The 23,447-nt window shown below is 46.7% G+C and overlaps 1 protein-coding gene across 1 annotated transcript in view; it reads left to right on the forward strand.

Moving 5' to 3' along the window:
- Positions 1 to 5,249: 5,249 nt before the first annotated feature.
- LOC310776303 (uncharacterized protein) overlaps positions 5,250 to 23,447 on the forward strand; it is a gene marked incomplete at both ends in the record, with an annotated part of 29,727 nt that continues 11,529 nt past the window's right edge. Inside the window, 3 exons of the mRNA XM_083636506.1 lie at positions 5,250 to 5,438; positions 14,278 to 14,503; positions 15,001 to 15,107. Of these exons, the coding sequence (XP_083492632.1) occupies positions 5,250 to 5,438; positions 14,278 to 14,503; positions 15,001 to 15,107 (522 nt within the window). The remainder of the gene's footprint in view (positions 5,439 to 14,277; positions 14,504 to 15,000; positions 15,108 to 23,447) is intronic.

Genomic DNA, 23,447 nt, shown 5'->3' on the forward strand with positions numbered 1-23,447 from the left:
TTAGCCCCCGTCTATTCTTGTACAAAACATCATTTTCTGCAAAGTATTAGTAAAGTTATAAGCGAAGATCGATTCACAAGGATCTGAAAGCTGTCTCCGCCATTTTGTTTTTGAGGTAACCAAAGCCTAAGAGCGTTGCGCCATCATGCGTCTGGCTGCAAGCGAGTAGCTTTTTGTTTTGACACTACTGTAAGGCGGGACCTCTAGCAAGAAGATAGACGTGCGGGTGATTTGATTGGATCGTTCTGGAGACTGAAGTTGACATTGGCCAATCCTGGCGCTTGCTGAGAAGCTGAGAGCTTTCTGGAAAGCCCAACACGGAGCTCGAGCGCAGCGCTGCCTTTTAGTAAGAGAGTTGCCATGGCAACCAATAACCCATGGCCATGGGTTATTGAACTCGGTTACTGGAATTATACAATGGCTGTGAACCAATCAGATTGCTTGATTTGAGAGAGCCGTTTTATAATATATATTATAAAACGGCTCTCTCAAATCAAGCAATCTGATTGGTTCACAGCCATTGTATAATTCCAGTAACCGAGTTCAATAACCCATGGCCATGGGTTATTGGTTGCCATGGCAACTCTCTTACTAAGAGAGTAATAATAAGGCTTACCTCAAATGACAACGTAGAGAAAAAAAAATGGCGGAGACAGCTGTCAGATCCTTGTGAATGGATCTTCGCTTATAACTTTACTAATACTTCGCAGAAAATGATGTTTTGTACAAGAATAGATGCGGGCTAATGTCTTCTTTGCAAAAGAAAGGCTGTTAACCCCGCATTTAACCCCGCATTTAACCCCGTAACGTTAGTTGGTGTCGGCTTTGCAGAAAGCATTCAGCTTCTCAGCAAGCGCTGAGAATGCAGCGCTGCGGCTCGAGCTGCCTGTCGGGGATTCCAGAAAGCTCTCAGCTACTCAGCAAGCGCCAGGATTGGCCAATGTCAACTTCAGTCTCCAGAACGATCCAATCAAATCACCCGCATGTTCTTGCGGTCCCGCCTTACAGTAGTGTTTCAACTGACTCTATCAGAATGACATGCCAGTCGGAGTCGGACTTATAGTATTATTATTATTATTATATTATCATACTTGGAAACCGTTTTATAAAAGCAATATAGCACTCGAGCTGGGTGTGTTGTGGAATATATCCCCCTGCTCAGCAGTTATCGCACTCGGCCTGCAGCCTCGTGGGATAACAGCTGATCAGGGGGATATATTCTTCACAACACACTGGCTCTCATGCTATATTGCTTAAACATAACGCGGACGCATGTTTGTGTGTGTGTGTCTAAAAACTCCCTTCACATGTCACTGGCTGCACCTTATGCTAACCTATAGATAGATAGATATATAGACAGATAGATGGATAGATAGATAGAGACAGAGAGATAGATAGAGACAGAGAGATAGAGAGACACACAGAGAGATAGAGAGACACAGAGAGACAGAGAGAACATGTGGTCACTGTTTGACAGGTGAGGTCAAAGAGATGCACTTCCTCCTACAATGTAAAACCTTTGAAGAAACAAGGAATATTGACTTCAATAAACTCAACTCTGTAATTCCAGACTTCAAAGAACTTAATGAGCTCCAAATTAAAAGTAGTCCTAAGAGAAGGAGACAGGGCTCATCTGTCTGTCCAATATGTCTCAACCTGAGGGACAGTGAGTGACCTACATACACTGATGTGTATCAATCTGTGTTTTATAATTAATGTGTATTATTATTATGATTATTATTGCATTGTATGTATTGTATTACTGTATTATTGTATTATTCATGAGTGATGTTTAATGTTGAATGTGATTGTTTCTTGATGCTTTGGCAATATTGTTGTTATGACATTCATGCCAATAAAGCTATTTGAATTTGAAAAATTTGAGTTAGAGGGAGACACACACACACACACACACACACACACACACACACACACACACACACACACACAGACACACACAGACACACACACACACACACACACACACACACACACACACACACACACACACACACACACACACACACACAGAGATAGAGACACAGAGAGATAGAGATACAGAGATAGAGAGACACAGAGAGAGAGAGATAGAGACACAGAGAGAGACACATAGAGAGAGATAGAGAGAGACACAGAGAGAGACTTTTGATGTTCCTTTAATGAACAGTCAACTTATCTTTAAAAAAACAGAGCGACCTAACAAAGCCAAAACCTAAACAAACTCAAAATGCCCCGCCACCCACAGGCACACACACGCGCACACACACACACACGCACACACGCACACGCACACACACACACACACACACACACACACACACACACACACACACACACACACACACACACACACACACACACACACAGAGCAGGGATTAAAAAAAACCATGCCAACAAAACCCCACAGATGCACAGAAAGCCAGGTTAACAAAACCACACCGGCTACTCACACTCAAATACAAATGACCAGCCCCTCCTCCCCCACAGTGCAGACTGCCCCCCTCAGCCCCCAAACACTGATGAAAGCCTCCACATCATTATTCATTTCATAGTACATGTACTCAATCCTGAGGCGAGCTGTGATCATCCCCCTGACCATAGCCACAGGATCAGTGGGCCCAGCACCTCTCACCTTGTTCCTGCGTGTTAGCCAAATGGCTAGCTTAGCCTGCCCAAACAGGAAGTTCATCAAAGTGCACACCTGTTTCCTTCTGAGTGAATACACAGGCCCCAAAATGAAAGCTTCGACACTGAAAACCTCACCCAGCTTCACACACAAACCATTCAAAACAGTAAAAACATGTACCAAACGGCGGCATTCATGAAAAACATGTACAGTACTACAGTTTCATTGGCATTACAGAAAGGACATTCACTGCCGACCCCTGGAGTAAACCGGGCTAGAAACCTATTGGTCGCCAGGGCGCCATGAAGCACCCTCCACTGTAAATCGCCAGACCTTTTAGGGAGAGGAAGCTTGTAGAGCACTCTCCACCTAAACTTTACAGGGCTCTGGTCCTCTATCACCTCCTCCCACTGATGCTCCCTGACATCCTGTAAAGCCCCCAGGTTCTTCACCTTAACACAGGCTGCATACAGAGCCTTGGTGCCTGCCTGTCTGAACCTCCCCAGGCTCGGAGTGGAGAAGCACAGCAGCCTCCCTGCAGCATCCTGCCAACCCCCATCCTCAGCAGCTATCTCCAGTTCCGGAAACGCTGGAGTCCCGTCCCCCTGTGGCACATTGAAGCAGTCCCGCACATTGTCCGGCAAGTTCCTCAGGACCTCCCTCAAGAAGCCCTCTACCAGTCTCAGGGAGGTCACCCCTGCCCGCTGTGCCAGCTCATGGGGGGATTTCCACCCCCCTCCCCCCGGAGACCACAGGTGGCCCAGCTTGGTGATTCCCCCGGCCGTGAAGCGGTGTCTCAGCGTGGCAGAGCATGTAGATCCCAGTGGCAGCAAAGGGTTGTGGAAAATGGGCTCCTCCCACAGCCATGGCCCCGGCACTACACCTCCCCCTCGTGTAGGCCTTAGCAGTCTCCAGGCTCTCAAAACAGAAGTGTAGAATCCTGAGAGCCCCGCTGTGTTCAGACCGTCATGCTCCATCAGGAATAACTGGCGGTCCAGACCTAGACCACCAGCCTTCCGCAGCAGCCCACACGCCGGGTTCCCCCCAACAGACACCAGCATGGTACAGCAGTCTCTGTGCCGCCTGGAGCCGAAAAGCTGCCACTCTGCTCTCCAGATGTATCAGCCCTTGTCGCCCCTCCTGGACAGGCAGGTAGAGAACAGCGGCCCTCAGCCAGTGATGGCCCGACCAGAAAAAATCCACAAGCTTCCTCTGGATTTCGGCCAGTAGGCCTCCAGGGGGATTGAGCACAGCCAGCTTATGCCACAGGGAGGACGCTACCAAGTTATTGATAACCAGCACCCTACCCCTGTAGGACATAAAAGGCAATAACCACTTCCACTTAGAAAGTCTGGCATTGATAGCCTGTAGCCTCCCCTCCCAGTTCTGTGCTACATACCCCTCCGAGCCCAGGTACACCCCCAACAGTTTCACACCTGTGTGACTCCACTGCAGGCCCCCAGTTAGTGGTGGAGGCACCCCCCCCTCCCACCGCCCACACTGCAGAGCCTCACTCTTACCCCAGTTAACCCTGGCAGAAGAAGCCCTCTGATAAATATGAAGACAGCCCTCCACTGCGCTAGTGCCCCGCCCATCCCTGACCAGCACGGTCAGGTCGTCAGCATAGGCTGAGAGACAGACCGGTAGGCTAAACCCTAGCTGAGGTGCACAGACTCCCTGCAGCCTTCTCCTTAACAGACAGAGCAGAGGCTCTATGGCCAAAGTATAGAGCTGGCCTGAAAGTGGGCAGCCCTGGCAAATACCCCTACCTACCTGCACCGGCCTGCTGAGGCCCCCACCCACCTTGACAAGACATGAAACATTATTATACAACATTTTTACCATTGTACAAAAATGTGGCCCAAAACCAAAACTCTGCAACACTTTAAACAGATACCCATGGTCAACTCTGTCAAAGGCTTTCTCCTGGTCTAGGGAGATAAGCCCAAAGTCCAGGTTGCAATGATGAGATAAATCCAGCATGTCCCTTATTAGACACAGATTGTCCGACATCGAGCGCCCAGGGACACCGTACGATTGGTCCTGGTGTACCACAGACGCACTGATGCACAAGTTCAGTCTGTTAGCGAGGCATTTGGCAACCACCTTATAGTCCGCGGTGAGCAGTGCCACGGGCCTCCAGTTTTTTAGCGTGCACAAGTCCCCCTTCTTGGGCAGGAGAGCCAGAACTGCACGTCGGCAGCTCAGCAGCAGCTCCCCAGCCCGAACGCATTCACACACCGCGCTGTAAAAGTCCTGGCCGATAATGTCCCAGAAGGCCTTGTAAAAATCCACAGGCAAGCCATCAGCACCCGGGGCGCGGCCCGGAGCCATTTGGGCAACTGCCTTAGTCAGTTCAGCAAAGCTAAGCGGAGCATCTAAATCAGTCCTTTCTGAAGGTGAGAATTGAGGGAGGTCCTCTGACAACACATCAGTACATACAGAATCACATACATCAGCACCATACAACTCAGAATAGAAACGCACAGCCTCATCTCGCATTTCCCCAACCACACATGTCACATGACCATTAGGCAGGCGCAGACAGCGCATTTGCTTCTCCTCGCTTATCTTTTTCTCCAGCCCAAAGAAAAAAGAGCTGGGGGCGTCCATCTCCCGCAGCATGGTGACCCTAGCTCTCACGAGCGCACCTTTGGCCCTGTCAAGGAGGAAGACACCCAAATCTCTGCGCAGCTCCGACAAGTTCTCCTGTAGCTCGCCAGCATTACTGCCCACTAACTCAACCTCCACCTCTCTGATACTGTGCTCTAGTCCTACGAGCGCCCTCCTGGACTCTGCCGAGGACATAGCAGTATACTGCTGGCAAAAGTTTCTTACATGAGCCTTACCAGCATCCCACCACTGACTCTGAGACTCAAACCCTCCTTTCTCCTGCCTCCACCTGTTCCAAAACTCCTGGAAGCTAGAACAAAAAGCTGTGTCTTTCAATAGCTTTACATTAAACTTCCAATAAGCAGACCTGCGTGACCCGGCCGAAATAGCCAGATGCGCAGTAATTAGATGGTGATCTGAAAAACTAACGGGGCAGATCTCTGCTTTACATAGCCCATTACTTTGGTGGCGTAGAATATAAAGTCGGTCAAGTCGAGCTGCACTGACTCTGTCTCTCCCAGCTTTAACCCATGTGAACTGCTTCCTCCCAGGATGCTTGATCCTCCAAGTGTCAACCAAATCACTGGATTGCACTATCTCTCTCAGCTTGTTAGCAGAAGGGAAATGGGGATCCACCCCACTCCTATCTATGGTGAAATCCAGTGTGCAATTCCAATCCCCTCCTAAAACTAGCACTGCCTCAGGATTAAGGCCTGCGAGCTCCTGCCCTAGCTGAGAGAAAATGACTATTCTCTCCCTGTCCAAGTTGGGAGCATACATGTTGATAAAAACAAACTCCTTGTTATTAATACTCACCCTCACCAGCAGTAGCCTACCATTATGGACCTCCTTCTTGGAAAGAATATTGACCCCCAAGCCTGGAGCAAAAAGCACAGCCACTCCAGCACTAAAATTTGTCCCATGGCTCAACACCAAACCCCCTCGCCACCAAAGCTCCCAATCCCTTTCATTGTTCACATCGCTATGTGTCTCCTGTAAGAAGATGACATGTAAATGTTTATGTTTAATGACCACACAGCCAGGCTGGTGGAATTTGTTTTCAGTACAGTTCATACGTAAGCATGTCCAACATCATGATACATACATACATAAAACACAATAACAGTACACAATACAGTTATAGCAGCAGTGATATGGGGGTTGTTATATAGAGTTCAGTGTCCTTATAGCAGTGGGGAAGAAACTGTTTTTAAAACGGGTTGTCTTGGTGGGCAGAGACCTGTAGCGCCTCCCAGAGGGCAACAGCTGGAAGATGTGGTATGCTGGGTGAGTGGGGTCAGAAATGATTTTTTTAGCTCTATTTATTGTCCTTTGGCGGTGGAGTGATTCAAGTGACGGAAGGGGGGTGTGGATTATTTTGGAGGATTTATTGATGATTCTCTGTAGTTTGTTTTTGGAGTGAGTGTCCAGACTGCTGTACCAAACTGTTATGGAGAAGGTGAGGATGCTTTGTATGATGGCCAGGTAGAACCGGAGCAGGAGATGTTTTCTTATTCGGAATTTTTTGAGCTGACGGAGGAAGAAGAGTCTCTGATTGGCTTTTTTGTAGATGTGGTCTGTGTTGGTTTTCCATTTGAGGTTATTACTTATGTGAGTGCCGAGAAATTTGAATGAGTCCGTGGTGCTTATTGGTTTGTCAGAGATGAGTATGGGGGTTTTGGGGTGTGGCTGGCGTCTGAAGTCGATGATGAGTTCTTGGGTTTTGGATGAGTTGAGTAGGAGGTTATTGTCTGTGCACCAGGTAACTGTTTGGTGTATCTGTGCACGGTATTCCATTTCATTATTGTCTGTGATGAGGCCTATGATGGTTGTATCGTCTGCGTATTTGTAGATGTTGACGGAGTTGTAGTGGGATATGAGCAGGTAAAATGCCACTGGGTAAAATGCCACTGAATGACCAAATTGATTTAACTTTTAACCATTTCGATTTCCAGTTTCAATACGGACCCCCAGCATTGGTTAGTTGTTAACGTCGTGACTATATTTATAACGTTAATAACGTACTCCGGTTTGCGGGCTGAATCTGTGTGTTGCGCAATAGCTACAAGTCGCACTCTGGCTGTAGACCCGAGTTATAAACTGGAAACCGGAGTACGTTATAAACGTTATAAATATAGTCACGTTATAAACAACTAACCAATACTGGGGTCCGTATGGAAAGTGGAAATCGAAATGGTTAAAAGTTAAATCAATTTGGTCATTCAGTGGCGTTTTACTGCCATTTAAAGTAACGACAAGTAACAGTTAGCCGCTAACATAGCGCTTACCCATCAGCGCAGCGTCATTCGACGTCAGCAGCACACTCTTCTAACAGCCTTGTGCCTGGATGATGTGTGACCATCTTACATGGAGCATTTGTCTTTCTCCAAAATTAAGAGCACTGTTACTGAAAATTGCACACCGTTGTACTGTAAGATGATGATTTTATGTTGGACTGCTGCTAAACTCAGTTGACATTGCACAAGGTTTTTGGTATTCCTCCTGAAAGTAACTTGAATTTAATTTATTCTACTATTTTATTTTGAATTGCACTATATTCATTTTATTTGAGGACAAGCTCTTGCTTTAATTTTATTTGAGAGATTTTATGTTGGACTGTTAAAGAGAATGAGATGGTTAAATAAAATACAGAAATTGAGAAGTTTTTGGTTATTTATTTGTTTTGGGTAAATTTATTGTTATATAATAAAAAAATAAAAATAATCGTTAGATTAATCGACTAATCGAAAAAATAATCCTTAGTCGAATCGATAAGAAAATAATCGTTTGGGACAGCCCTATAGCCGTGTCCCATAATGATTCCATTACAAATATTGCATTGCACACGTGACATGTTATTTTACTAAAAATAATACATTTTACCATCATTTCAAGTAGAATGATACCACCCAAGCAAGAATATTTCAAGTGTTTCAAGTGCTTTACTGAAATATTTGGACCATATAGTGAGGTCTCTAGACCATATTTCAAGCTGAAGGCCATTCGTGCATAATCTAATCCGATCACCCCCTGACGTCAGTCAAGTTCTAGTATGACGTGGTCAGTCAAAGTCTTAGTATGACGTCTGTAATGACGTCAGATATGACGTCAGTTAATTCTCATATATATAGCAAGGGTTCTACCTCACCTCTCTCTCTCTGGCCGATCATAGCAGCAGCAGCTTCACGGCAGTCCATCTCCCCTGAGCCGTCCTCCGAAGCGTTGTTTTGCTAATCCCTGCGGATCTCTCAACGCTTCCCCACCCCACTCCTGGCATGTCGGATCCAGCTCTGGCTCGGGATCCGTCGTCAGTCCATGGACAGACAACAGCTTAAACAACGATACCCTGTTCCGGATCAGCCACGAAGCGTATTTGCCCTCCGAGACGCCTGACGACACCGGCGAAGCGGGCATGCCACAGGCCGCCGACGTATGCCACGACGAGAAGGCACGGGGCGCGCCACTGCGACGGGCCGCGCCACAGCTCATCAGCCGATCCTGTCCCGGGTGTTCAGCTGCGTCCGCACCCAGGCTCCTCCAAGCAGGCATCACAGGCCGTTCCATTCCACGTCGCTTGTGGTCAGTTGCACGGCAGGCGCGGATCCCTCTCACCGGGCACTGGCAGTTAAGTCTTTACTTTAACCGTAAATAAACGGGAGGTTGCGTGAGTAAAAGATGTCACGTCGCTGCCTGATGACGGTGACGTTATCACCGCACATTGTATATTTCATCCATAATTCTGTCAGCATGTTGTTGAGATCATCAAAAAAAAAAAAAAAAACTTGGCTCATGGAGCACGTCTGGGCATCAGTTTGAGTGTCATAACCTTAAGACCGAAGTCAGACGGCCCAGGGGATGTTGACAGATCATCATCATTTTTCTTAACAGCAAAGCTTGAAACGTTTGCATTGAGGCCGTGTTGTTTATCACCACTCTGACAGTAACAGCGTCGTCGTTTACATTCACGCTGGCTGTCTCATTTCACGTTTTTCCGCGTCAAGCTACCCAGTCCTAACTCACCACTTCCTGTTAACGAATTTCAAGGTAAAACGCCTTTGGCATTCCTGTTGACCATAAATAATACCAAAAGCTAAAACAGTTTATACAGTGACATGCTAGTCATGTAACAAGAGGCTGCGAAACCCACCGCTATATAACCATATAACCAACCATAACATATCACTGCGAGTTGCAAACTAGCAGTATATGGTGCATTTGCAAGGGGGTGAAACTATTTTATTCGTTGTTAACCAGTTTCTTTATATCTCATGCATTAAGCATTTCATTTCAGCTCTAGGGTTGTGCCAGAATGAACAGTTTGCCCCATGGATCTCTTGGTCTGCCCAGAGCGTCCGAGACGATATGGCACTCCCGCATCAGTGCTGCAGGCCGGGTCCCGTCAACCACCGTGAATCTGCCCAGACTTCCCCATGGTCTGGCCTCAGCTGCGCCAGCAAGGCTATGAGCAGTCCGTAGCAAACAGGTGTTTGTTGGGAAAAAATATGGTCGCTATCTGATGACATCATCACCGGCCGTCACCGTATCTTTTTCATGCAATAGCTACTAATAATGCTTGCATTCCCATGAATTATTGGCATCATGTAATCTTGAAATAATTTGTCCTTGAAAGGGTAAAAAAAAAAAAAAAAAGTGCTGAAGCTACTATTATAAGAATCTCGCATCGGGTGAATCATGTCTGCCTCTCCACCTAGCGATCCTGTCCATGTGTCATATTTATTTTCAGCTCATCAATCTCATCATGTGATGACTGCTCCGGATTCGGACTCTGGACTCCTCATCGCACAATTCGGTTCACCAGACAAACCACTAAGTAATCCAAGTCCAGCGCCAAGTCAAGTCATTAAGTCACCCAGGCCACAAGTCATCCAAGTCCAGCGCCAAGTCGGGAAGTCACTAAGTCACCGAGGCCAAGCTGGGAACCCCTAAGCCACTAAGTCACCAACCCCTAAGCCATCCCCTAAGCCACCAAGTCACCAACCCCTAAGTCATCCCCTAAGCCACTAAGTCACCAACCCCTAAGTCATCCCCTAAGCCACTAAGTCACCAACCCTAAGTCATCCAAGTCCAGCGCCAAGTCGGGAAGTCACTAAGTCACCGAGGCCAAGCTGGGAACCCCTAAGCCACTAAGTCACCAACCCCTAAGCCACCAAGTCACCAACCCCTAAGTCATCCCCTAAGCCACTAAGTCACCAACCCCTAAGTCATCCCCTAAGCCACTAAGTCACCAACCCCTAAGCCATCCCCTAAGCCACCAAGTCACCAACCCCTAAGCCATCCCCTAAGCCACTAAGTCACCAACCCCTAAGTCATCCCCTAAGCCACTAAGTCACCAACCCCTAAGTCATCCCCTAAGCCACTAAGTCACCAACCCCTAAGTCATCCCCTAAGCCACTAAGTCACCAACCCCTAAGCCATCCCCTAAGCCACTAAGTCACCAACCCCTAAGCCATCCCCTAAGCCACTAAGTCACCAACCCCTAAGCCATCCCCTAAGCCACTAAGTCACCAACCCCTAAGCCATCCCCTAAGCCACTAAGTCACCAACCCCTAAGTCATCCCCTAAGCCACTAAGTCACCAACCCCTAAGTCATCCCCTAAGCCACTAAGTCACCAACCCCTAAGTCATCCCCTAAGCCACTAAGTCACCAACCCCTAAGTCATCCCCTAAGTCACCAACCCCTAAGTCATCCCCTAAGTCACTAAGTCACCAACCCCTAAGTCACTAAGTCACCAACCCCTAAGTCATCCTAACTCCTGGAAACAATCTACTCCCCATGGCTCGCTACATCAGGCTCAGGCCTCAGACTGGCCCCGGCTCCCCTGTTCCTCATCGCACCTCGTCACCACACGTCAAGATCCTGGTTCATCCTGTACCTCAAGCGGACGCTCCAGAATGGCAACCTCCCGATGAAGAACTACTCCAGCCACTCCTTCGGGATCGGGGCGGCCACCTCAGCCGCCGTGCAAGGAGTGCCCTCCGACTAAGTCACCCAGGCCAAGTTGGGAACCCCTAAGTCACTAAGTCACCAACCCCTAAGTCATCCAAGTCCAGCGCCAAGTTGGGATATCACTAAGTCACCCAGGCCAAGTCGGGAACCCCTAAGTCACTAAGTCACCAACCCCTAAGTCATCCAAGTCCAGCGCCCAGTCGGGAAATCACTAAGTCACCCAGGCCAAGTTGGGAACCCCTAAGTCACTAAGTCACCAACCCCTAAGTCATCCAGCACCTCAAGCGGACGCTCCCGCTGGTCTTCATCAGCTCTCCAGCTACACCCGCCCAGAGCAGGCGGCCATACCGTGGCCCAAAGAACCCTCCTTCCTCAATCGGCGAGCATGGCAACAAACAGTGTCCCGGGCTCCGTGCCAAAATGTCTCGTTGGTGGTGGCTCCCCGAAAAGCACAGCCCCAGTAGGCGCAGTAAATCTCCCGGATCATTTTTGGGGGAGAGAGAGAGTCGAGAGAGAGAGTCAGGGTCAGTCAGAGGGCCAAGTCGTGCGGCGCGCAAGGCCCGACCAAGCTGGGAAGCGCCAGCCGCAACGCAAGTAGGGGGATCAAGATCGAAGGCCCGACCGAGTTGGGAAGCGCCAGCCGCAAGTAGCCATAAGTCGCCAAAAAGGTTGAAGGCCAGAAAAGTACAATCAATTACTAATGTACCAAGATCGAAGGCCCGACCGAGCTGGGAGCGCCAGCCGCAAATAGCTGTAAGTCACTAAAAGGTCGAAGGCCAGAAAAGTTCAATCAACTACCGGTGCCCGTAGATCTCAATTAACCTCCGGTAATCAGATCTTCCTTTTGGGGGATCTCCTAGCCTATGCAGATGCCCTCCTCTTGCCTCAAGAGCAGCGCCACTGGCTAATGGAGTCATGCGCCAAAGTATTTGCCATGCATGCCGATTGCTAAATAAAGTTCGTTAAATCCTACCAACTGGCCTCTCATGATTGAAGTGAGGTCTCTAGTCTAGACCATATTTCAAGCTGAAGGCCATTCGTGCATAATCTAATCCGATCACCCCCTGACGTCAGTCAAGTTCTAGTATGACGTGGTCAGTCAAAGTCTTAGTATGACGTCTGTAATGACGTCAGATATGACGTCAGTTAATTTATATAGCAAGGGTTCTACGTCACCTCTCTCTCTCTGGCCGATCATAGCAGCAGCAGCTTCACGGCAGTCCATCTCCCCTGAGCCGTCCTCCGAAGCGTTGTTTTGCCCCACCCACCTCCCCAGTCCGCCACCAACGAGTCGTGACTCCTGATCCCCCACTGGGGGGGGATCTCCTAGCCTATGCAGATGCCCTCCTCTTGCCTCAAGAGCAGCGCCACTGGCTAATGGAGTCATGCGCCAAAGTATTTGCCATGCATGCCGATTGCTAAATAAAGTTCGTTAAATCCTACCAACTGGCCTCTCATGATTGAAATGATAATACAATTATCTCAACCTTAAAAGGTTACATATAGGTGCCAAAAAGCCATAAATTCACATCAAAGAACGAAGAAAAACAACAATTATAATTAAAGTTTAAACAGTAAGTGTGCAGCTGCAGCATTTATTAAAAAAAAAAAAAAAAAAAAAATCTTTATCCTGCATCCCTAAACACAAATAGGGAAAAAAGGTGGAAAATCAGATGACGGCTTATATGTGTTATGTTGATTGTTAAAATGTGTATGGGTATACATGGGTGACGATCTGCACCGGCCGTATGCCAGGTTTCGACCTGGCCTTGTTAAATTACATTCTCGTGCATTTAAAGTAACGAACCTGTTTTGAAAATGTACACAAGTAAAAGTACAGATACTTGTGTTAAAATGTAACGAGTAAAAGTAAAAAGTCGTCAGAAAATTAAATACTCAAGTAAAGTACAGATACTCGAAAAATCTACTTAAGTACAGTAACAAAGTATTTGTACTTTGTTACTTCCCATCTCTGCCGCCCATATATCTCATGGGCTGACTCACCAAAAGACGGTGCTGCGGCTCTAAACTACAGGTTTGGGGGTTCTAGAGCAGAACACAAGATGTCTGCTCAGATGTGGTATACTGCGGTGGTTGAATCCCCGATCGTGTCTGCCTGGGCTGGGCTATCAGCTAAATTCTAACTTTGCTGAACGGATAGAACAGGGTTTTTTACCCCACCCTGACCACGTCCCCAGCCAGGCTGAGCCAGCTAAACCAGCGTCTATGACGAGACGTGGCCTCAACCTATGAAGAGACGTGGCCTCAACCTATAACATTTTATTTTTAGTTCAGGGCAATTATTTTAATTACTTGTAGTGAAGAAGCTACAAGATAAAAATCAGGTTAAAATATTTCTTTATTCCAACAATTGATTTAAAATGGATGAATTACAAAATAGTATAGACGGTTTTCACCAGAGCGCAACCCCACAGCACTTCCTTTTTCTCAGCATTCGGCAAACTGCAGAAATATTCACTCAACATGTTACTTTTGTTTTCGCCGCTCAGCTGTATAGACGGTTTTCACGGAATGGTCAGTCCTGCACTTGAATGTTTTTTTTTCTTTTATGTCCATAGCAAACACTGCAACAGGAAGTGAGCGGGGGTTCAATTTAGAATGTTTTGTCAAGTTAAAACCGTCTATAGGAAGAAATGTTAAAATGTCATCAAACAGACCCTGTTACCAGTACAGCAGGAGGGTGCCAGTGGAGTCCACAGGAGGAGGGATTGAGTGAGGAGAAGGGAGGGGGGTTCAGAGGGTTTCTCCACCACCAGTTAACAGAGAGGCACACCAAACTGCTTGTGTAATGGTGTTGTGTAGGTAAACCGCCGACCTTCGGCTTGGGAGTCCGACATGTTAACCGCAACACCAAGAGAGCTAGCTCCCTTGGCGGAGCTGATTAACATGCCTTTATACTGGGGAGTGAGTTTAACCAATCCACTCGCTACCACTCGGGACTCACGAGGAATCCGCGCTGATTCACTTCGGTTACACTTGCTTCCACACTCCAAGACACAAACCTATAGAAATCAAATCAATTGCAATTTTTGTCTTCCTCATCCTCCAGGTCCATGTTATCGCTGTGGTTTTGAGGGGTGAGAAGGTGACCTATCGCTGCCTCCTCCGTTGCCAGGGGCAACAGCACACCGCAGCAGGTGATCCCATCCACTGGGACCACTCGGACCACTTTGACTTTGCGTACGGGACAGCGACCATCATGTGTCCTCTCCCCTCGGACTGCAAGAGACCTTCTCATATCGCTGTGACCTCTGCTGCTGCAGCTGACTCTGAAGGTGTGTGACAGATTGGAGGTTGGCCTGAAATATGTTTAAGTAAGAGTAAAAAAGTAGCCTACACTATTTAAAAGTACACAATTAATTTGCGTTAATTAAACAAAATAAATATTATAATTATTTACCATAATACAGTGATTCCCAAACTGTGGGCCGCTGGCCACTAGTGGGCCGTGGCAGTCACGAGTTGACGAGAGTCACGTGTCAGAGTGCATCATGTCGTTAGTCTATTGTTGTTGTAATTGATGGTGCAGCTGTATTTGATGTAAGACAGTGTAGGTGTACAGTAGGTGAGACATTGTAGGTGTACAGTATAATGCCAATACCTTGTTCACAACTGCATCTCTCACATTGTACGTTTTCTCCAACACAATTTAGACTGCGTTTACATGGACACGAGTATCAACTGGGTGAGGGACAATTCCTGCCCACTCGGGATAACCAAACAAATACATTAGCATTACTTCTGGCTCTTTACTTTGGTGTCTCTGATAAAGGCGAGGTGTTTTTGGAGGTGCTGAATCAGGAGGCAAGGAGTGACTCCTTCCCACACAACTTCACCGTCTGCTTCTCCACCATGTTCAACTTCAACAATGTTCTGCAGGTACGTCACAGAACACTGGTTTCTACTATTCTTCTCTTCGTCTTACATTTCATGTATTTCTATGATTGATGCAGTATAGAGAGGCAAAGTGACCGCCTACTTCCTGCTTCAGCACTGTACCTGAGATTTGTATCTGCCATTTATTTTCCCATATACATTTTGTAAAATGCCTATAAAAATAGTTTTACTTGGTCAAACCAAACGGTTCAGCTATAGAATCGGGAGAGACCATAGAACATTTCACTCTGACCCAAACTTAAAAAAACGACACAGAAAAAATATGTTCTTTAAATCCGCAAGTTGTTTACGTTTTGGTCCGAGTGAAATGCTATGTGGTCTCTCCTGTTTCTAAATATATCTGAACCGTTTGGTTTGAACAAGTAAATTTTTTTTATACGCATTTTACAAAATGTCTATGATAAATGGCGGATGAAAATCTCTGGTACAGTGCTGAAGCAGTAAGCGGTCACTTTGCCTCTCTATTGTGCTTATTAGGGCTCAAGCAGCCTCTTGTATTTGCCAATATTAATATTAATATTATTAATATTATTATTATTATTCCTAAGAAATCTTCCCATGCATGAAAATAAACCAAACTTCACACATAGGAATGGTGGGCCAATAATCAGCAACCGTCTAAATTCTGAAATTTTGAAAATTCATAACAAATCAATCAATTCATACATGCTACGGCTTTGCAAGTTTCACCAAAATGCAGGCCCAAGTGAGCAGAAATGTTCAGATACGTCAAACTGGCAGGAATTATGAATAGAAGTCCACAGTTTTTTTTGCAAAAACTGTAAAACTAATTAAAATGATCTCCTCTCACAATCTTTGGTTCAATCGACACCAAACTTTTGCATTTGCATCATCAGACTGCCCTTTACACAAACATAATAAACATAATACACAGTCTGTTGCATGTTGGGAAAGTCCCGGTGTAAAGGGGTAGCTTTGATGAGGGCAAGGCATCAGGAACAGAGGACAACCAGAGGGTTCAGCTTTCACCAATTTATTTTGAAGTCATCAAAATGGTGAAAACGGCTTTGAAATCTTACAGGAAACATGAACACTTTAAATAGAAAATAAACAAAAATGTCTTAACGGACTTGAAAGCTTGATCTAACAATCAACCACTTTAGGTTTGCTCATGGCAACAAACCTTAGTTGGGACAGAGCATCCGCATAGTGCCCCCAACCTCTCTTCTCCAGGTCTGAGTACAGACTGTTTAAATGCAGGCCTCAACCCAGGCCTCCCTCCCCAGACTAAACCATTTTACAGCCAAGGGCAACATGAAGTTTCACCTCCGCACAGGTAAACTTTAGACACGCATCAAAACTAGAACAGGTGCATCTAAAATATACAATCCCATATAAGTAGTTCTGAACAACATTATTCTTAAATAACCATGATATCAAACGTTAGAAACCCTTCTGAAAACATAACCCCCCTCCACACAATGGTAGCAGCAAATTACCTGGTCTCCTATAAATATGGCCGACACCCACCCAGACTCTTTTGTCTGTAGGACAGTCTGAGAGAAGGTAAGTATGATCTGTAAATGAGTTTTGTGATGCATTTACCTGTATCTAATAAACATTCATTAATGGACCAGTATTCTATGTGTCTGTGTTTGTAACTTGTAAGTTGTTAACTCTGTGGTGCCGTAGGTGGTGGGATGAACACAATAATACCAACAAACATTTGGTGTTAGCCTAGCTAGCATAGGCCTCTGCAAATGTTTGGTGTGGTCAAGTCTGCCAGTTGAACTAAACATAACATAACAAAGGAAATGTACATTTGTGTGGGCACTGTTTACACTGAGGGTCAATATGAACAGTTTCAAATATGAATATACAGAACCATACAAATTTAATATTAATTAGAATTTAATAAAGAGGAAGAAAAGACAAGAAACACTGTGCGATGTCCATAAGGAGTCACATCGTCACACACCCCCACCCCTCAAAATCTGTCCATCATCTATCCTTCCTGGACAGGAAGTCAGCCACTACATTGTCCTTTCCAGGGCGGTACTTCACTTTGAACCTGTAGGGCTGCAAGGACAGATACCACCTTGCAATTCTGTCATTTGAGTCTTTCATGTTGTGAATCCACTGAAGGGCACGATGATCAGTTTCTAAGAGGAATTCTTGCGCAAGGAGATAGTATCTGAGTGTATCTACAGCCCATTTGATGGCCAGACTCTCTTTTTCAATAGTGGAATATCGAGTCTCCCTTGGAAAGAGTTTCCGACTGACGTACAGCACTGGCCTCCTATTGCCCTCCTCACCTTGCAACAACATTGCCCCCAGACCAATTTCAGAGGCATCGGTCTGTACAGTGAAAGGTTTTGAGAAGTCTGGGCTCTGAAGAACTGGATCCTGGCACAAACACAGTTTGAGGTCTTGGAAAGCTGCTTCACACCTCGGTGTCCAGATGACTTTCTGTGGGCAAGATTTTCGGGTTAGGGAATTGAGAGGCTCCGCCCTTTCTGAGCAATTTTGAATGAAGCGCCTATACCAACTTATGAGCCCCAAGAACGATTTTACCTGTTTCTTGGTAGTTGGGGTTGGGCAGGACCTCACAGCTTCCACTTTGTCCACCTGAGGACGAATCTGGCCTCGCCCCAGCTTGTAACCCAGGTATTTGACCTCTGACCGGGCTAGTTGACACTTTTTGGCATTTGCCACCAACCCAGCTTCCCAGATGCGCTCGAAGACATCAGTGAGATGTCGCAGATGCTCTTCCCAGGTTGAGCTGTAGACCACCACATCATCTATGTAAGCTGCTGCATAGTCTTCAGCCCCCCTCAAGACTGTGTCCATGAGACGCTGAAATGTTGCGGCAGCACCATGCAACCCAAAGGGCATCACAGTGAATCTATACAGTCCAGAAGGCACTCTGAAGGCAGTGATGTCTTTGGCTTTCTCTGACAGGGGAACCTGCCAATAACCTTTGCAAAGGTCAAGGGTCGTCACATAATGGGCATTTCCCAGCCGTTCAATCAGTTCATCCACCCGCGGCATCGGGTAGGGGTCAAAAGCAGAGACATTGTTAACTTTAATGAAATTGATACAAAACCTCAGCTCTCCATCTTTCTTGGGCACTAGAACTACTGGGCTGCACCATGGACTTGAACACGGCTCTATGATGCCCATATCTAGCATTGTCTCCACCTCATTTTTGAGAGCGGGAACCAGTTTGGCTGGTATTCTGTAACTGGTCTGGCGGATCGGTTCAGGTGAAAGCAACTGTATATCATGAGTGAGTAGATTGGTACGGCCAGGCTTGTCACTGAACAGTTCATCTGGAATACAAGCTTTCAGTTCTTCCTGCTTTGGGTGACTTAGATGACTGAGGTCTGGAAAAGAAGAAAGTTGGTGGGGTACAGGGAAATATTGCTCCTCCACCTCCTCCTCATCTGGAATGACCCTGGCCCACAGCTGGTGAGACACTGGGTTTCTCTCTCTCCACGCCCTTAGGAGATTTACATGAAATGTCTGATGTTTCCTCCGTCGATCTGGCAAATTGAGTTCATATGTAACCGGTCCCATCTTGCGGGTGATCTCATAAGGACCCTGCCATTTGGCTAGTAAACTGCTGTCTGAGGTGGGTAACAACAAGAGCACCTTTTGCCCTGGTTGGAAAGAGCGGTGTTTACTGGCCCTGTCATACCCACGCTTCTGCTTCAGCTGGGCTTGGTCGACATTGGCATGAGCCAGCTGAGCCAATTGCTCAAGTTTGTCCCTCATCTTGAGAACATATGAGATGACTCCTACTTGTTTGCAGGGCTGTTCTCCCTCCCAGGCCTCTTTTAGGACATCCATTGGCCCTCTGACGTGGCGTCCATACAAGAGGTCAAATGGGGAAAAACCGGTTGAGGCATGGGGAACTTCTCTGTAGGCATACAACAGAAATGGAAGCCACTGGTGCCAGTCTGAGCCAGAATCGGACACAAACTTCCGAAGCATGGATTTTATTGTCTTGTTGAAGCGTTCTACCATGCCATCAGTCTGAGGGTGGTAAGGAGTGGTTCTGATCCCCTTTATGCCTAACAGACTGTAAACATCCCTCAAAAGCTTGGACGTGAAATTGGTTCCCTGATCGGTAACTATCTCTTTGGGAATCCCTACCCGGGAGAATAACTGTATCAGACAGTTAACAATCTGGCGTGCCTTGACTTTTCTGAGGGGGAAAGCCTCTGGGAACTTTGTAGCATAATCACACACTACCAAAATGAAACGATGGCCTGCTGCACTTCACTCCAGGGGACCAACAATGTCCATAGCAATACGGGTGAATGGGGTTTCTATGACTGGCATGTTAATTAAAGGGACCCTATCACCTTTCCTCCCTGGAGTAGTGAGTTGACACTCTGGGCAGCTCTTACAATACTGACCTACATCCTGGTACATTTGAGGCCAAAAGAACCGACCAGCTATGCGTGCATAGGTTTTAGTATGTCCCATGTGTCCTGACCAGGGTATAGAATGACCTAAGTGTAGTATTTTGGGCCTTAAGCTCTTTGGCACCACCAACTGGTCACCTGCACTGCTGCGCCTGTACAGTTTCTGCTCCTTTGTAACAAACAACTCTTTGTCTAACACTGAGACTTTAGCTGTCTCAGCTACGCTCCTTTCAAAAAGTGGCTTGAGGGTAACATCTTGTCTCTGTAGTACACCAATATCACTTGGCAGGGAATCAAAATTGGGCTCTGGCACCTCTGGTAGCTCTGGCTCTGCCACCACTGGCTTAGTTCCCCATACTTTCTCTCTGCGCTTCTGTCTACGGGTCTTCTTTTCCCCCTCTTGTCTGACACCCTCTCCAGCAAATGGTAGCTCCTCCCACCCAGGGTCTAAGTCTGCCTGTCGTGTGTGTGACCTAGTCACCACCATAGCTTCTCTGGAGTTGTCAATTGTTTTGTCCTCAGAAAGACAATCAGGCACCCTAAATTGGCTTAACAGATCATAAAGAATAGGAAGATCTTTGCCTAACACCACAGAGTATGGTAACTGCTGCAAGACTCCTACTGTCAGCAAGTATTCCTGTCCATCCACATTAATGGGGATCTCAGCTGTGGGGTAATCCTTGTCATCACCGTGAACACACGTTACCTTAACACGCTGCTGGCAAGGCACTGCTTCTCCTGGCAAACAATCCTGCCTCACCAGTGTCTGATCACTGCCTGAATCTAACAGGGCTTTACATTGTCTGCCGGCAACACGTACCTTAATAACACTGTCGTTAGCCGGTGTGCGTGGTAATGGGCATGTGGGGGGTCTGGGAACATAACACAATCGGGTCTTACAAAACCGTGTAACGGGACAATCTGCTCTGAGGTGTCCGGGCTGACCACAGTTATGACACAAAAGTGGGGCTTTCTTAATAAAGTTTTTATCTGGGGCCTCATTATCAGAGCTGGTTCCCTGCTGCCTGTTAAAACCTCTAGAACCACCAACCAAGAGAGGAGCTAGGTGGGTTGCTTGCTCGCCCCAGGTGGTAGCTCTTGGAGGTCCTCCGCGCTGCGATGAATGCTTCTGCCAGCTCTGCCGCCTCACGAGATGTAGTGGGGTTGCGTTCTCGAATCCACGTTCGCAGGTCTGGGTTGACGACACGTAGAAACTGCTCCATGATGACTGCATCTCCAATCTCGTCCTTCGTCTTCTGCCTGGGATTCATCCACTTTTCATAAAGGTCTTTCAGCCGGGCCTGGAGCTCTTTAGGGGTATCCCCCTCATCCACCACACTGGATCGGAATCGGCTGCGAAAAGTCTCTGGGCTTATTTCAAACTTGGCCAAAATGGCCTCCTTTACAAAGTCATACTGCATAGCGTCCCCAACGTCCATAGCCACATAGGCCTTCCTTGCTTTGCCAGTGAGGAGAGGGACCAAGTGCAAAGCCCAATCCTGTTGTGGCCACTGACAGGCTAAGGCTATGCGTTCAAAAGTGGTCAAATAATGTTCAATGTCCTCATCCTCTCTGTATGCTGGCATCTTAGGCCCCTTCCAACCAACCTGGACTCTGCTCACTCCTGGTGACTGGGCTGAGGAGCTCGGTGGTGACATTGCTTGGCCTGGATTAGGAAGAGACCCCGACGTCCTCCACGGTGCCCAAGGACGCCCGCCATCAGCCGGTGGCGCCTCTGCCGCTCCACGAGCACCGTCATCGCCAGTCGGCGGCCGGTCCAAACGATCAAGCTGGATCTCCTGTTGCAACTGACCGAACTGGTGCTGAAGAGCCCTGAGCCGCAGGTCCTGGCGTTGGCTTTCCTGTTCCTGTTGCTCATCTCGCCGTTGCTGGTTCAACAGGAACCTTCGGAAAGTGTGGCTCAGGCTCTCAATGGTCTCAGGTGGCCCTCCGTCACTTCTGCTCGGCCCTGGCTCCTCTTCATCCTGGTGCTGTGGTTCTGGTTCCTCCCCATCATGCTCTGACTGGTTCTCCATGATGGGTGGTTCACCCTGCTCCAACAAGAGCCTTGCTTCAGCCCGGGTGGGTGGTTTCTTAGCCTTGCCTCTAGATGCCATTGGAGTTCCTGTAGCCCTTCCAGCCACTCATCCCACCACTGCCACCAAATGTAAAGGGGTAGCTTTGATGAGGGCAAGGCATCAGGAACAGAGGACAACCAGAGGGTTCAGCTTTCACCAATTTATTTTGAAGTCATCAAAATGGTGAAAACGGCTTTGAAATCTTACAGGAAACATGAACACTTTAAATAGAAAATAAACAAAAATGTCTTAACGGACTTGAAAGCTTGATCTAACAATCAACCACTTTAGGTTTGCTCATGGCAACAAACCTTAGTTGGGACAGAGCATCCGCATAGTGCCCCCAACCTCTCTTCTCCAGGTCTGAGTACAGACTGTTTAAATGCAGGCCTCAACCCAGGCCTCCCTCCCCAGACTAAACCATTTTACAGCCAAGGGCAACATGAAGTTTCACCTCCGCACAGGTAAACTTTAGACACGCATCAAAACTAGAACAGGTGCATCTAAAATATACAATCCCATATAAGTAGTTCTGAACAACATTATTCTTAAATAACCATGATATCAAACGTTAGAAACCCTTCTGAAAACATAACCCCCCTCCACACAATGGTAGCAGCAAATTACCTGGTCTCCTATAAATATGGCCGACACCCACCCAGACTCTTTTGTCTGTAGGACAGTCTGAGAGAAGGTAAGTATGATCTGTAAATGAGTTTTGTGATGCATTTACCTGTATCTAATAAACATTCATTAATGGACCAGTATTCTGGATGGATAAGGGTCATAACTTTTGAACTAGACGTCATACAGAGACAAATGACACCACTTTTCTGTATGATTTCTGCATGAGGAATTGATTGAGAGGGTTGTTTTAATGATTTTAACAGATTTGGTATAGTAAAACTCAAAAACATTGAAAAAAAGTGTCTAATTTACTCTCAAAATCTTGCAAAAAAAATCTATCTACATATTAGTCCATGGGCCAAAAGGGTTGGGAATAATGCTCATATTGATTTTTGGCAAGGTATACATCTCTAGAGTTAGAAAATATGTGAGAGCATTGCACCAATGGTAGCTAAATGTGTGTTATCACTCGATTTATAACACCATGCAAAACATAATAGTTGCGGGACTTTTAGGGACATTTGAGGCTAAGTTCATGCAAATCAAGTCTAAAAGTACCAGATTTTGCCCAGAATTAGCCCAGGGCATGCTCTAACAATTGAGCCAGAGTGCCCAAGCCGGTGACCCCCGGGGTCACCATGGCGGCCAAATCCAATATGACCACTGTCCGAAAAAGATTTTGGCTATAACTTTTGAAAGAGATGAGCTAGAAATACAGACTTGGTGTCTATCTTATATTTTTTGACCATTAGAAAGGTGTTGGAATGCTTATCTTTACTAATGAAGATGTGTGTGGACCCCTAATCTGCATATTTCTAAGATAGCGGCTACCTGAATATGAGTTTTACCATAACTGTTGATGCTTTTAGTAAACTCGGTGTCCATTTTATGGTTTTTGAGTTTTAGAAACACATTGTAATACTCAGATTTATGATTGAATCTATCTATAGCACTCTACTTTGCATAGTAAGTAGGCTACCAATATGGCCGCTAACCGATTTTTTTTTTACATACACTTTCACCCAGATTGAGTGTAGAGTTGTAAGAATAGGTTACCATCAAACTGGTGGAAACAAACAACCTACAGTATATAATAATATTTTACCTGGGCACTTCACACAGACTACCCGAAGTAAAGACACCGGAGCACTCTTTTCCGTCTGCACGTTTTAATAGAAGGGGCTGACTGACGTTTCGACAGACAAGTCTGTCTTCCTCAGAGT

Source organism: Poromitra crassiceps (assembly GCF_964638095.1).
Source record: "Poromitra crassiceps genome assembly, chromosome: 5".
Taxonomy (NCBI): domain Eukaryota; kingdom Metazoa; phylum Chordata; class Actinopteri; order Beryciformes; family Melamphaidae; genus Poromitra; species Poromitra crassiceps.